The 15,709-nt window shown below is 36.9% G+C and overlaps 2 protein-coding genes and 1 long non-coding RNA gene across 3 annotated transcripts; 1 reads left to right on the forward strand and 2 right to left on the reverse strand.

The window, feature by feature from the left end:
- Nucleotides 1–1,619: 1,619 nt before the first annotated feature.
- Nucleotides 1,620–4,733, forward strand: LOC140761995 (rop guanine nucleotide exchange factor 3-like). The gene is made up of 8 exons (XM_073099577.1): nucleotides 1,620–1,825; nucleotides 2,363–2,679; nucleotides 2,779–2,895; nucleotides 2,985–3,139; nucleotides 3,232–3,306; nucleotides 3,394–3,681; nucleotides 3,800–4,135; nucleotides 4,236–4,733. Exons 2-8 carry the CDS (start codon nucleotides 2,403–2,405, stop codon nucleotides 4,356–4,358), a joined length of 1,371 nt encoding a protein of 456 aa, XP_072955678.1. The 5' UTR covers nucleotides 1,620–1,825; nucleotides 2,363–2,402; the 3' UTR covers nucleotides 4,359–4,733.
- Nucleotides 4,734–5,092: 359 nt separating this feature from the next.
- On the reverse strand, nucleotides 5,093–11,407 carry LOC140761994 (uncharacterized). The gene is made up of 7 exons (XM_073099576.1): nucleotides 11,092–11,407; nucleotides 9,021–9,246; nucleotides 8,710–8,768; nucleotides 6,696–8,352; nucleotides 6,472–6,605; nucleotides 6,199–6,394; nucleotides 5,093–6,083 (listed from the first exon to the last, which is right to left on the reverse strand). Exons 2-7 carry the CDS (start codon nucleotides 9,160–9,162, stop codon nucleotides 5,497–5,499), a joined length of 2,775 nt encoding a protein of 924 aa, XP_072955677.1. The 5' UTR covers nucleotides 9,163–9,246; nucleotides 11,092–11,407; the 3' UTR covers nucleotides 5,093–5,496.
- Nucleotides 11,408–14,145: 2,738 nt separating this feature from the next.
- Nucleotides 14,146–14,725, reverse strand: LOC140763761 (uncharacterized). The gene is made up of 2 exons (XR_012104882.1): nucleotides 14,566–14,725; nucleotides 14,146–14,432 (listed from the first exon to the last, which is right to left on the reverse strand). It is a non-coding gene; the product is annotated as an uncharacterized lncRNA (long non-coding RNA).
- Nucleotides 14,726–15,709: the final 984 nt, after the last annotated feature.

Raw genomic sequence — 15,709 nt, forward strand, 5'->3', positions numbered from 1 at the left:
AGCCTAATTAGTCCGTTTTCATATAGGTCTTAGGCTGCATTTATGAGTCGAGCTCAAAGCGGATCCCAATTATTTTTGGCCCATTTTTATTGGATTGAACACAGACGAATTTTGATATCAGCATCCCTAATCAACCATACTGCCAAATATGCTCGTATAGATCCGAAGAAGATCCTCTACGACCAAGATAGTATAAACTTCTTGTAACCTATTAAATACATTTAAATTGGAAAAAAAAATATAATTCATGCCCTGATTGTTAGGACAAAGTGGTTAAATAACACAAAAAAATAAATAAATAATTCAGAAATGCACTTCAAATTTTAGCTTAATCATAAGGAGATAAAATGTATTCCCCCCTCTCAAATATCTGTAGAAGATTTTCTTGCATATTTGCCACCTCTGGTTCTTATCATTATTTGGTGACCTCCCCCCATGGTCTTGATTGCTCTTACGTGCTCACCATCTCTACCAACCCATGTATCAAATTAAATATACAAGAGGAAGATCATGGGAACCATAAAGTTCTCACTACTCCCAGTTCTCCTCATAAAATAATGCATGGAAAATGACAAACACATTGACAAGCTAAAAGAGGATTTTTTTTTTCCTTCTTCTTTTTCTGGGTCTACTATTATGTTCCTCCACCACTAACAACTACATTTAATGAATTGATGATGTTTTGTGGATTCCATTTCATATAACTTGTCTGTAGACAAGACCATTATTTATCTAAATTAAATGTAGGAGGCTTGTGGTTAATTAATTTATTGGCGATTCATGTCCATGTGATTATAATCAAGAAAATTGTAGACCCAAATCATAAAGTCCATTTCATATGGGCAGGTGGTTTAGTCGGTGTTGATAGAATAAACTTTTATCAGTTGACCAAACTTCTCATAAATGCATCATAAAATCTTATCTAGAATTCAAGCCTTTTAACCTTGCCAATATTATTGCCGACCTTTTAATTCATGTGTCTCGTGTTAAATAATTAGACTCACGTGTTAATGATGATGATTAGTATATTTCAAACCCATCTCTTATGAATCGAAGTTAACTATACGATATCTCGGAATATTCATCTAAAGCAATGATTAAGTTATCATCCCAAGGTATACTTAAGGGCTCAAATCCACCATTAATGAGAACTAGTTACAGATCTGCGTATGAACCCTGCAATGGGAGCGGATCCTCTGCAACCTTGGGTGCAAGAATTTCCTATATATCCTTTACTTGGCAATATCATGATTAATTGACGTAAATTTACAGTAAATCCCTCGTGGTTGGATGATGGTAAATATAGTTTCATCATATAGCAATGGTAGCTCGATCATTTGTATGGTTAGTTTTTAAGTTAAAATCGGATAAACTTTTCTCTATAGCAGCCATCGGTGGGCAGCCAAGTACCCAATGCAGGAAGTTCCTACAATACAGTCTGCTTAACTTGTGAATTCTTCTTCAATTATTAACGAGGAATTTGACATCCCTCGAATTTTTTTTAATTTTTTTTTACAGACTCGTATACTTCCATGGCCAGGATAAAACCAGTCCAAGAACAACATTCCATTGGAGATAAGAAGTGTGGGCCCTTTTAGAACTCTTAAATTGTCATGACCATGTCCATCACCCATTCCGTGGTCCACTTCCATCGCCTTCTATTCCTTGGTGCTTTACAGAAGACTTTCAGAGGAAAACTTTAGAGCCAATTAATCTGTGGTTATTGAGGTTTGCATTCCAGTAGAAAAGCTAAGGATAGTGGGTGGGAAGAGCTTCAAATTGATGGCAATGTCTTGGAGAAAACAATTCAAATGATCACAGAAAGGTGAGAGGGGGCCATCTTTCTTTTCTTTTCTCAACGGTAGGATCATTTTGAATGGCATGCTTCTTGCTTTTGGACATGAAAAGAAATGATATGTCTTTCCCTGCAGAAAAAAGTAATCAATTTCTTCTGTTTCGTCTGCAACTAGAGAACTTTAAAAGCTAAAGCAAGCATTGATAAAGCAAAAGCAGATGATAGTTTCTAATCTATATGGTTTAATTATACCCAAAAGGCTTAGTGTTGTGAATCCTTTCTTATCTATTTCCTTCTTTGCTGGTGGTTCTTCTATTTGTCATCACACCAAGAAACTTCCGAAGATGTTGCATTCCATCAGGAGTAAGTTTCTTCCAACATTTTAGTGTCTTTAAGTTCTCAGCATGAGCGCATAATATACCAACCATCCTTTCTACTGTTTAAGAATTTCCAATAGGAAAAGCAATCATACTTTAGACCTCTAAGGATATCTCAATTTATCTGTACAATGCTGATACTGGTGAACCAATTCCTTGACCTTGTAGAGTTCTTATGGATCCTGTGCAGATATAAGTGAACCAAAGCAAGTACCTATTTCATAGTAACAATGGACAGCCCCTCGACTTGTGACGAGAATTCTGAGACTGATTTCCATCCCTCCCCAGAAGATGAACTTGATAGATCAAATGCAGACATAGGATTCTCCTCTAGCATTGATCGCACACTCTCCAGTGTCTCCTCCTTCTCAGAGCGCAGCAACGAGCAAAGCTCGTACTACTCACATAACAAACTCTCACCGATGTGTAAGGTTGCGGGACGAGCTTCGCCAGTTCTTAACAAGCTGAGCATGAAACAGCATGTTGATCGAAAACCAGCTGATTATGGTATGTAAAAACATGAGTTTCATCAACTTCTGTTGTTCAAATACAAACAATCCTCAATATAATTGATTTTTCTTTTCCTCATGGTTGTGAAACTACCAGAGCTGGAGGTTATCAAGGAGAAATTTTCCAAGCTTTTGTTGGGAGAAGACATGTCAGGAAGCGGTAAAGGGGTCTGTGCTGCTGTGGCGATCTCAAATGCAATCACAAACCTCTATGGTACGCCATTAATCTTTCATACAGGCTTATGAATAATAGGATCTTGCTGAGTTGTCTCACTTCTTTTTCTCCATATATATTGTGTGCAGCAACTGTCTTTGGGAGTTGCCACAGGTTGGAACCTCTGCCATTTGAGAAGAAGTCCATGTGGAGGAGAGAGATGGATTGCCTTCTCTCCGTCTGCGATTATATAGTTGAATTCTTCCCTTCTTCCCAAGCAATGCCGGATGGGACTACCCTTGAGGTGAGGATCAAGAATCATGGCCAGATGATCCACTAAATACTAAGTCCCTGTACTACTTCCTGTATCTAATTTAGCTTCCATCTCATTCTTAGGTGATGGCAACCAGACCAAGATCAGATATTTACATCAACCTCCCTGCACTTGAAAAGCTGGATGCTATGCTAATTGTAAGCCTTCCATCGACCTTATATCCTCCTGAATCCGTTCAAGACATTATATGGTTAGCTCATTAAAGAACATCAATTTTGCTGCAGGAAATATTAGACAGCTTTAGGAAGACAGAGTTCTGGTATGTAGATGAAGGCAAACAATCATTTAATGGTAGCTCTAAGTCATTCAGGCGAGTAACTCACCGCAACGAGGACAAGTGGTGGCTGCCCGTACCATGTATCCCTGACACTGGCCTTCCTGAGACGGCACGAAAAGAGCTGCAGCAGAAGCGTGATTGTGCGAATCAGATTCATAAAGCAGCAATGGCCATAAACAATGGCATTCTTGTTGAAATGGAGGTCCCAGATTCATACCTTGAAGCACTTCCAAAGGTGAGGCCATTCTACCAATACACATACTTCACTTAATTGCAGTCTGCTTTGATCTTTAAAATTGATTCAGATTCAGAAAAGATACCGCTTGTCTGAAAAATTACTTTCTACTGTATAGAGTGGAAGAACAAGTGTAGGAGATGCTATCTATCGCTACATGTCGACTCCAGGCCAGTTCTCGCCAGACAATCTTCTTGATTGCCTTGATATATCTACAGAGCATGAAGCCCTCGAGACAGCTGATCATGTCGAAGCCGCTATGTATGTATGGCGTCGTAAAGCAAGCATGAGTCATTCAAAATCCTCTTGGGATATGGTTAAGGATCTGATGGCAGATGGGGATAAAAATGTGTTGCTAGCAAGTAGAGCTGAGAGTCTCTTGCTGTGTTTGAAACAAAGGTTTCCTAGCTTGTCACAAACTACACTGGATACAAGCAAAATCCAGTACAATAAGGTAACTAACTGCAGCACTAAATAAAGTTTTTCTTATCATTATTATCCATCTGATCATCACCATTTCAATCGTTAAGATGGCCAAAATATTTGTCTTGCAGGATGTTGGACAAGCGATACTAGAGAGCTATTCAAGGGTGCTGGAGAGTTTGGCATACAACATTGTTTCATGGATTGATGAGGTCCTGTTTGTAGATGAATCTGCAAAAAAGAGACAAGATTAACCCAGAACTCAATGTTAGGTTTCCAGTCAGCTCTTCAGCCAAATTCATCATTGATTTGCTATATGAAGAATGAACTGACCATAGATTATAGATAATTTTGTTGACCTAGAATAGACTGTAATTAGTATCAATGGCATTGTCAGTTCTCTGCCTGGCAACTTTAGGAAAAGAGATTCCTATTATTTAGGCTTCATGGATTGCACCGAGTGCGAGAAGAGATGAAATAGACATTTACAACATCGAATGTTGAGGAATCATCCTTCCCGAGTTTCGCGATGTAAAATAGCCATCCAGGATGTAATTTCACTTACTTGCAGTTCACTTGGAATGCCCAATTGAGGCTTCCAACTAAAATCAATACGGTGACTTCTATCATTTTAATTGCAATCAGTATCTTGTTGTCTGCTTCTCAAGGCTGCTCCAGAACTGCGAATCTTCTGTGAAGCAAAGATAATACTGAACAGATTGACAGATTGGTATAGAAATTAAAGAGAAATTTATTTGCAGCATCTTCCTTTTTCTGAATATTAAATATCTCTTTCCTTCTACCAAAACCTTCTGAGTTCTTCAATTGTTATATTTGCAATTAGATAGCTCTATATAATATGTATGGAAGTACATAATGCCATGAATAATACCTCTTAGGGTTTCCTCCCACCTTCCAATACAGCCTCAGTAATATTCATACAGATATCAGCAAAAGAGGTTTTGGGAAATTAAGATATAAAACAATATGTAGAAAAGATCACCTCCGATATTATTTATTTTCGGAATATAGATTATTCTGAGTACAACATGAGAAGCAAATTTACATATCGACAAACTCTTTTTTCTTCTAATTTTCACACCTATATAAACAAAAAAGAAAAAACAACCTAAATTAACATGAACAACAATGCTCCAGTGCTTCCAGCATGACACCTCTAACTGATGCATCCAACCAAAAGAAAAAAAAGAAAAGAAACGAAAAGCAAATCAAGACCCTAAAAATCATACCTACTCCACAATCACACTCTTGCCTATGTTTTTGAGCAGTGTCTTTTCTTCTCATGTCAGAGTACCATATCCAAATAAAACTTTCTGTATCATGAATTCATCTGCTCAAACTGTAAGTAATGCAATAAAAACCACTAGTTATTTAGATTTCAAGCCACAAATCAAACACAGCTTCTTCCAGTAGATCATCTAGGATGTCATCCCATGCCTCAATGATAATACTTTCAATTTTGGTTTGAAGGTTCATCCAGGTTCCAACTTCCACGTCCTTCCTCAATATCTCATCTAGTGTGCTTGGAAAATGATCACGGAGATGCGAGTCAACAAGTTTGCACACTTCCTCAATGAAGCTTACTCCTAGTGGAGCTGGCCGGATGTTGTGGTTTACAGAAGATAACCAAGGGGTGAATCCAAAATATTTATCTTGGATCTCAATGACAACTTCAGCAATACAATCAAAAAGAAGCTTTGGATCATCTGTGAGATTAGAAGGAATTCTTACTTCATAAAAGAAGGAAGGATCAAGTAACTGATCTTTCATGTACAACCTTTCTGACACGTCTTCCATGCTTATGCCTGAGGCTTCCAAGACTGCTTTTGTGTATGCCAATCTGGCTTTCTTGTCCTCCAAAGTGTCTGGACTGGACCAGGAATTTGGCAAGCTTAGAGGCACCAAGGAGATGTCATACTCTTTGAATTGAATCAGAGAATGTTCTATGGTCAACTCAGCTGCAAAATGACAGATAATACTTTGTCATTTTTACGCTAAATTTACCAGAATTTACAGAATATATATATACGTATGAATCTATGTATGTTCTCCGCTACTTGAGTTGGATCATACTGTGATTTGCAGTTTTGCAACTAGGACTGATAGTATCTTCTGAGAAGAATGGCTCAAGGACAGATATAGGACTTTGTTGCTCTGCTTTTTCACTACCTGTCTCAGTAACAGTCACTGTACTTGACTGCCCTGATTTTTCGATGATGTTCTCAGGAGAGTTTGGATGATCTAGAGATAATTTTTCCTCCAATGGGTCCTTCAAAAGAAACAACAGAGATTTCGTTTTAGTAGCAACAGCAGTTTCTTGTTATGGCATCTTAAACTATAATTTACCTGCTTCGGATGTTCTTCCTTGAAAGTTTCATTTAGAACGTGGCCTTCACTATGTACGGAATCTGAGGACACAACCATATATTCACACCCTTCCAGGAACATGATATCAAATGTGTTTGCCATCTCTCTACTTCCTGCAAAGGTTTCATGAGCTACAATATTACAGAAAAAAGGAAGCTATGAAAAGATGTACATGCCACAACTTATTATGCTAGTAGGATTACCTTCTGGTTTTATCTTGTCTTCATTGCAAGTCGCTTCTTGAACTTGAGTATGAATAAGTTCCACCTTTGAATCAACTGGTTGTTCATTAACAAAATCGCTGACATCGCATGTAGTACTCTCCAGGCTCCGCCTTGATTGGGTTGAACCTTGAGCATCATCATCATCTTGTTTGAACTGCTGTAAAGTACACAATTTAGCCTCCTTAAGTGGCGAGTCAAGTTTCCTCTCTTTTTCAGGGCTATATTTAGGGGATGATAAGTTGTATTCTGACAAAGAAAGTAATCTTGCCAAAGATTTTGGAACCTGCCCATTTGGAAGGCTGTCATTTTGATTTTGATTGTGTAGCATCTCACTGAGATGCTTCTTAGCCTCATCGTAGAAGGAGGATGCATCCATGGATGGCGAGACATCATTCTTGATGTTAAATCGGCAGTTTTTCAGCTCCATTTTGTTGGCAGCAGCAGACAACCGAAAATAGTCACCTTCTGAGGAATTTCTACTTGCCAAGCTTGTTAACAAACTCTTCCTAGAAAGCTGTTCATCGGCATCAGCTGAATCCTTCTGAACATGTGCATCTTTGTGCAGAACACCATCCAGGGAGATCAAATCGCGTCCCTTCCTGTTCTCACCAATGACATGTTTCATCCTTCTTTTAATCTCTCTAAGTGAAAAATGGGAAGAAACTCTCCGACCATCTTTCTGAGCTTGCAAGCTATGATTGGGTTGAGGTGAGGAAATTGAAGTATTTGCGACTAAAGGACCCTGCATTCTTGCGGGACCTGGCTTTAGAATGACTATTCTACTAAAAGCCTGAGAAATGTCACTTTCTTCCAATGGATTTCTCCCCTTTGATTTGCCCTTCTTCCAAAATGCTTTATGCCTGTTATTTCTATAAAATTGTTCATTACTGAGAAATTCCTCAGGATGCTCTGAACCGCCAATCTTGTTTACCACCTCCTTTTCTTCTAGAAGTTTACCAGACTCCAACTCGAGTTCACCTTGATTCTTTTGAAGATGTTGAATATATTCCACTATATGCAACTCTGGATCCTGAAGAAGCTTCAGAGATAATTCCTTGTTTGACTTTAATATATGCAATAAATCCATCAATTCTTTGGATTGAGCTGCCTTGCTGCCATTGAGATCCTTTTTGTCAACAAGTTTATTCCTTATAACTGCTTCAGCTGCATCATCTAGTGCCTTTTGAAGGTAAGAGTGCATTTGATCAAGAGGTGACTCATAATTGTTAAGATCGGTAAGCTTCTTATTGAGGATGGCACAGGATTCGCTCTTATTCTTACAATCAATATGTTCACATTCCATGTGATTTCTGCAGATCTCTACCAGAACAGCAGCCATGTCGAAGTCGGTATCAGATCCTTCTGTTGAACTCATAGACTTAAGACCATTAAACTTCAAGCTTCCAGGAGTTCTAAGGCCATTGACATGAAGATCTGAGACAGCCTTCAATTTTTGTCTTGTCTGCTTGTGTTTTTTCTCAGGATGGACCTCACTTCTCATTTCAGATGGTAGTGTTTCAATTTGATTTCTTGGAATCTTTTTCAAGGACTGTGCTCTGGCCATCTCTTTCTCCATGAGTGTCTTAACACTCGACACACCCAAAGTAACCCTTCTTTCTCCATCTTCATTGACATTCTGAAAAGCAACAAAAGATGCATCCACAGCTCAATGAACAGGCTTCAAGAAGTGCTGACACTTTGAAACTTTAATACTTCATGACAGAACAAAACATATTAGGTATTCATTTTCTGAAGTTAGGAATGAATTAAGATTTTCTTCCTTAATCACAAAAGTAATAAAGCTAAATATGCTGAAATTCATCATGGCAGTAGTAAATAAGAGTGCGTTTATTTTCCCATGAGAACATTCGCATTTCTTAAGATAGCTATGAGAAAGAATAACACATAAAGCACTTCCCATGACAAAAATTTCTGACCAGGGCACTTTTCAACAGGATATATGTACGTAACAGTATATTGTGGCAAAACTTACATTAATGACATCATGTATCTCTCTGAAATTGCTTGGTTTACTTCTTGCATTTGCAGTAACTGTAGAAGATACAGGGACCAATATTAATAACGACTAAAGAATACAGAGAAAATATCAAAATAAGTCAAAATTTAGATGGATATGGCAATTTTCCATGCTTGTGTGAGACAGGATATGGCATTCAGCTGTAGCTGTAGCAATTCCGAAGTTCAATGAGTACAAGTGCTAGACTGTCTCTATATCATAGTAGTAAATATTTCATGAATAAACAGGAAAAATAATACCTTTATAAAAGTGAAACTATTTCTTACCACTATGTCTACTACTCCCATGCTTCCGATCTGAAAGTAATTTCTGGCTCCGGCGGAAATCAAAAATGTGAATTAGAGCCCACATACAGCCTACTTTATCCTTTTCAGATCGCGCACGCCATTTGTAAGTTCTTTTTGCCATATCCGAGGACTGCTTGTCTACCTATTATTTTTCCTTAGAGAAGGAGACTTCAGGAAGTTGAGAATTCCCACATAAGCTTGGAATCTAAAAGAATCCATGCAATAAGTGAATAAATCAACTTGCACAGGATTAAAAAGTAATTGTAATAACAAATTAGGTTGATGGCAAATTTTACATTCTTCCCATGATGTAAGAGCCAGAGGGTAAAACAACTCACCTAGAAGGCTTAGCATGTGGAAGACATATACCAAATATAAAAGGTTCATACCTACATCGCTAAAAACACTTGGTTGCTTATGTATGCATGCAATTGATTCTAGAATTTATAGAATCCTTGCGTTTTCCTTTTTACCCATTTTGCACATGAAGTCCTCTTTTCTCCACAAGAGGAAAAATTGAGAGATGAGACTTAATCATGAATTTCAGTAAAATGTAAACAAGCATCTAAGTTGTTGGCCTAGAACTCATTAACAAATGAATCGGGCTAAAATGGCGAAATCATAGTACTGCAGAAAATTGAATGCAAATCCATGTCTATATTGTTAATTAACAGGCAACCTAATAAATAAATGTCAAAAATTGCATTCTATATTACTACATTATATAACTATATTAAGGTTGCACATCCACAGTCACATGTTAATAGCTCCCCACATAGCCCGCTAAAGAAATATACAATAGTAGTTGAAGAGTGACTCTTAAAGCAAAAATAATGCGATTAAGGACAAGTACGAATAAACTTTTATCTCTTCAGTTACAACAACTTCTAAAAATAAAATCACATAACGAGCCTCCTTTTGTCCACCTACCATTATGTTTTGTGCTACCAAATTACCTTTGTGTGATAATCTTTCCATTACATGCGCAATTTCGCTCTAGCCTTTGCAAGAATAGAAGACCACATATAAGTTATCATGTCATGTATCCTAGATTCAGATGAAGCACCAACACTTGGGCACTAACAAGAAGAAACCAAAATGTCTATCATAAAGAAACGATCGAAGGAGAAATAAAATAGGGTTACCTGAAATGAAAAAAAAAAAAAAAAAACCATAACAAGTAAGAAATTGTTCCAGAGGCACGTTTAGGAGAAGAAGTAAAAGGCCTCAGCTGCAAATTTCAAGCTTGCCCATCCCCAACAGCTAAAGTTAGAGAATCTGGACCTGAGCTGTTTTTTGTTCAAAGATGACGAAAGGAATAATAACTTTTCTTCGATCATCAAGCAAACTTCACACCTTTCCCGGTCCTTTATCGAATAACAACCACCACAACTATCTAGATAACCTTTCGGCAAACACACCCAACCTTTCGAAGCAAAAGCAATTACAACAAACAAAAGCACCTGAATCAATCCCCTCGAGGGTCAGGAATCTGGATTCCGAGACCAGTATTCTTTGGAACAAAATGCCAATCAGAACTTTCTCAACCAAAGCAACTCCGACATTATAAAATTGATGCTACGGAGGAAAGGTTTACAAATGGGGGCCTACGACTTAATTCAAGCTGGTTAAACTACATGCATGCAGCTCGAACTTTCGCTTTCCGCCAATACCATCAAGTGCAAATACATCGCTGAACGGGTGAACTAATTTGAATCTGCTAATACGTTTCTAGAATCGGGTTCTTTTTATATGTCAAGCAGCAAAAAAGAAGCAATTTTTTCGATTAATTACAAGCAGAGAGTTGCAATATCTTCCATGTTTACTCTGTTTCAAAGTTCTCTTGCAACCAAAATCGAAATCCAATAAGAGAGACCTCACGATAATAAGAAGCCAATTGAATCACCACGTAAAGAACCCAAGACGAAATCTTTTAATCAAAACCACTTCATATAGCTCGTTAAAAGGCCCCAAAAAAACCCAATCTTTCCTCTGCCTCTCACTCAAATTCTAGCTTCCATCGATAGAGAAACTAAAAAAGAGCAAATACCCATTTCTCATAATGTTCTCCCGATCCCAAGAAGGTCCTCAACCGCCAGCAACGACGCTCTCTTTTGCTTCTGTGGACGGCACGCGGCAGAATTAAAGAAAGGCAGCAGAGGGAGTACTCTGGGAAGACCAGTGAGCTAAAACGTGGACATGACTCCCTCGGAGACAACGTCCATGGAGAAGCTGATGATCCTTCCCAGAAAGGGCTTGAAGGTTGGGTAGAAATGGAAGACTCTCACAACCTTTCTCTCTCTCTCCTCTCTCCTCTCTCCTCTCTTTGTGAGGAAGAGCTAATGGTTAATGCTCTGTTTGGACCTTTTTAGGTGCATCTCTCTTTTTCTACGCTCTCCTCTTTTCTCTACATCAGACGTGACTAAGACGGCTTTTTTCGTTTCACACCCTATAATTTGATGTTATTGGACTTTCGTCTACCTTCTGTCTCTTAATTATTCTGAATTTAACCTCTATATTTTTTAATATTAAATTTAACCGCCTTTACATTCATCATTAGAATTGCTAGATCCTTAACTGTTGCCAATTTCTACGTAGATTTTTTATTTATTTTTCATAACACATTAATTTTTGTTTTAACTATGAAAACTCTTCCAAATATCTCTTTCATTAAATTATTTAGTTAACAAAATTAGTATGTTAATGTTACGTGATTAATTTTAGGTACCCTAGGGATCTTTTTATTTTTATTTTATCAAAAAAAAATAGAGTAAAATAGTTATTTTAATATTTTCCAGAGTTCATATGTACCAAATACCTGGAAATCAGTAATAAGAGTAAATTATTCATTTTGGTTAATAAAAAAAAATCTTAAGTAAGATATTTTCTATATTTAATATATAATAAAAACAAAGGTTGAATTAAAATAATGCAACAACCAACTTTAAAATGAAATAAATTAACAGGTAAATTATGCCACTGTAAATATTTCAATGCTCATCATTAATAATACGTGGAATTTAAAATAAAGATCGTTATTATATGCCACTTCCTATAATGTGACAAAGAAACTAAAAATAAATGGCCATCGGAGGATTCCGTGCAGTCCCTCCTGCAGGAAGTTCCTGCACAGTGCGTATTTGGTTTCATCATTAGTCATTACTGGTAGTCGTCTCTCTAAAGCGACGAGACCGCATTACTACTAATTGTACACTTAATCATAATTAGTGTTTGCCAATCGCTTTCTTTTTGTTGTCTTGTTAACTAAACAATAGTGGTGTTTAATGGATTAGTAATAACAATAGGTAGCCTGCCACATCACGTTTGGTTAAGCTGTCCCAAATCATAATATTAAACAAAAGAGAGTTAGGATAGCAATAGACTTTAATCTCATCAAAGAAATCCATCACAATCCTCAACAACAAGAGACTTAATTGTTCCAGTTTTAGGACAGAATTAGAAGACCATTTTGTTTTTGGGAACTAATCAAAACACCCTATGTTTTATCTATATTATCATTCAACCTCCCATTAACTAGATCAAACTAAACTTTCATGCTACAGTTGAAGTAGGTAGGCATGAGTTGAACAACATAGATGAATGATTATAATCTCTTTGAATTAGAAAACCTTGGTCATCAAAATATTATTTTGGGTGGATTCTAAGATAACTCAATCAATCACTCATTACTCTCTTCTAACAATAACCACTCTCCCCCACCAATTCATCCAACCACCAGAGATAGATGATAGCAAAAGAGGGAGTCATGGTGGGTGATAACAAACGCAAAAATTCTCACCAATCCACCAACTAAGAATGCAGAAGGGCATCATCTCTCAACACTGCATCCCATGGTCACTGGGAATCAATCATGCTTGCCCCCCAAAGGAACAAACAAACACTGGTCAGTAAATCGAGTGCTGAATTGCATGTGCTGAATGTCACACAAGTGGCCTATTCCACTTTATTTTGAGAGAATTGATTGAATTGTAAGGGATTTTTGACCAAATTATTGCTATCTTAAATTTTATTTATCAAAATAGATTATATCTCAAATTTAATAATAATAAATCTATTTTATTATAGCTGTCGTTAAAATGCTAAATAATTTGATGTTTTACTTTTAGATGAAAAAAGCAAAGTAGCGCGGCATTTATATCTGTAAGTATGAAATAAAATACTAAACTTATCAACAGCTTATTTGTCGAGTAAACTACTTTATTCATCAGATGAAATGTTGATATATTCAACAAAGTTCTAACCTTAGTTTTTTTTAGTTGCCACGCATAAAATACTGATTAAATCAGTGTTTATAATATCAGAAGAAGATGCAAAACTCATTAGCTCCCTCTTCCGAATGAAACGTTGATAAGTTTAACATTTTAAAGACAGCTATAGTAAAGTAAAATCTTTTTAGTATTAAGTTTTGAGTATAACTTACTTCATAATTTGGAAGAGGGCTAGGATCAAAAAATTCAGATCTTAAGGCGAAAACACCACCAAATTTAGTGGATGGAGAAAAGTTTTGAACTATAAACAGTTTGGCAAAATACCCACTAATCCTTCCTGACAATCCTGTCCAATTAGGTGGTGAGAACTATACTTAATGATACATTCCATTAAGAAACAGAAAGAGAACAGTTGCAAGTCCTCATCATTATAATAAAATCCATTTAACTTGCTCCTACCAATGCCAAGACTACTAATTTAACTGTTCAATAAAGGTAATTGCCTCACGTGATGTCCTAAATGCTTTTAAAATATTTACGAGACCGACAAGCATGCACAAATGTAATGTTCTCTTAACACACTTGAAATCCATTGAGGCTAGAATTTGGACCATCCTAATCCACTTAATAATATATGCAACTTAATGATCTATTCCACTACTTAATCTGTTGATTTGAGAGGAATCCTGGCTTTTATAGCACCTGACAATACATAAGACAAAGTTGTTGCCATCTCCATTTAGAAAAAGGCTAGAGTATAATGAGATTAAGCTCCATAGCTAGCCCATTAAACTATGCCATTGTCCCAGATCCACTCAATGATCTAGGAGTGATGATAAATATATCTCTCTCAGAATGGATATGAAACAACTTGGTCATGATGAACAATAACTTTAAAAACATATGTAGTCTCCTGGTTACAGGATACAATAAGAGGTGATAACGATTTAAAAGGAAGAAAGAACAGGAAGCTTGGTGTGGGTGGTGGGAAGAGGCCTAACCTCCAATGTCCCATTAAAAACCTTTGAGGTCCACTTGATGGTGCACTTTAGCTTTAGACACTAGGATCTTCAATGGATGCTTACCCCACACACAAGCCTTTGTCTTAATGGGTTGCTACCTTTTAGGCCTTCCATAGCGGATTGCCAGCAGTAAAGGTTCACTTTAGCCACCCATATCACATGAGAGTAGGAACAATGAGGAAGAGTGGATAACAAACAATTGATCACTTTCCTAATGGCTCTCTAACTAAACCAAGAGAAGAACAGCAGTAATCTGATGGCTAGAATACATACCTTTGTTTGCAGAGTAATTTTAACAATGTTAGACCCTTCTGGTGCCTTGATTTGATCATTGAATTGATTTCCTACACACACACACACACACACAGTGTGATAAAAAGGAGGCACTCCAGGCTCTGTAGTTGCTGTGGGCAAAGTTCCTTAAATTGCACGGAGAAGAGAGCATGGACTTTGAGAAAATGAAAGCTCCCACAATAATGCAGATAGGATGCCAATCAATAAATATGCATATATAGCAATTGTGCTAATTATTGAGCATCAGACATGCATGAGATTTGCTATTCTCATTATTCTGATCATCGAATGATAAGTTACTAATAAATGATGCTATCAGTATTTTATATCGGCATTAGTTTCTATAATTTTGAAAAGATGAAGTCGTTTCAGGTACGTCGATCTTGTAAGAAGACAAATAATTTGATCATCAGAGTTTCACTTAATTTGTAACACCTACAAGTGGGCTAATGAAACCGGACTCAGACAAATAAATTTAGATGCAAGCAATGAAAACCCTCGTATAATGCAAGGATCTGAAGTTGACTAAACAATATACCAGGATACTGAGCATGAGAATATATTGGAAACAACATAGGAATTAGAAATCTGCACAAAGATCAAGAACAGTCAAGTTCGTTAGGCCACTAAAGTTCCTGTGCTGGGGTGGGGTCATTGTGACCCAGTCACATTCTTACTAGTATCAACGAACAGACCTGATAGATGCACAACGAAAATTATAGATCATAAAGAACCTATAAGGGTGATAAAAGAGTTAATGTCTTGATTAAGGAACAACGAGCAATACCAATACCTGTTCAATAATTAGATGAAAGGCTGGCAAATAGGAATACGATAAAATAACAAGAATGATGCTTTGGATACCTCAAGCACTCATTCCATGACTAGGATTCTTTATATCTCTGAAGGTAGAACGAACTATATAAGGCCTGAGTAATAGCAACCACTTTCCTCTATATTAGTATTACCCTGCTACATAGAAAATCTCATCAACAATATTCTGGAGCTCACTTGGGGTTCCCTTTTTGTAACTGTAGCAACAATACAATTATGTTTTGAGCAGAAAAGGTGACTAATGGACTTCAGGACTAAATCATAAAAGCTATTCGTGTTACATGCCTGT

This window comes from Typha angustifolia, chromosome 7 (assembly GCF_048772165.1).
Source record: "Typha angustifolia cultivar Huaian chromosome 7, ASM4877216v1, whole genome shotgun sequence".
Lineage (NCBI taxonomy): Eukaryota > Viridiplantae > Streptophyta > Magnoliopsida > Poales > Typhaceae > Typha > Typha angustifolia.

Excerpts from the sequence above, each read along its gene's own strand:
- LOC140761995 (XM_073099577.1), top strand. The coding sequence starts at position 2,403 with ATGGACAGCCCCTCGACTTGTGACGAGAATTCTGAGACTGATTTCCAT. Across the intron at positions 2,896-2,984 it reads TGCAATCACAAACCTCTATG|CAACTGTCTTTGGGAGTTGC; the intron begins GTACGCCATTAA and ends TATTGTGTGCAG. Across the intron at positions 3,140-3,231 it reads CGGATGGGACTACCCTTGAG|GTGATGGCAACCAGACCAAG; the intron begins GTGAGGATCAAG and ends TCTCATTCTTAG.
- LOC140761994 (XM_073099576.1), bottom strand. The coding sequence starts at position 9,162 with ATGGCAAAAAGAACTTACAAATGGCGTGCGCGATCTGAAAAGGATAAA. Across the intron at positions 8,353-8,709 it reads AGATACATGATGTCATTAAT|AATGTCAATGAAGATGGAGA; the intron begins GTAAGTTTTGCC and ends GTTGCTTTTCAG. Across the intron at positions 6,084-6,198 it reads TTGCAAAACTGCAAATCACA|CTGAGTTGACCATAGAACAT; the intron begins GTATGATCCAAC and ends GTCATTTTGCAG.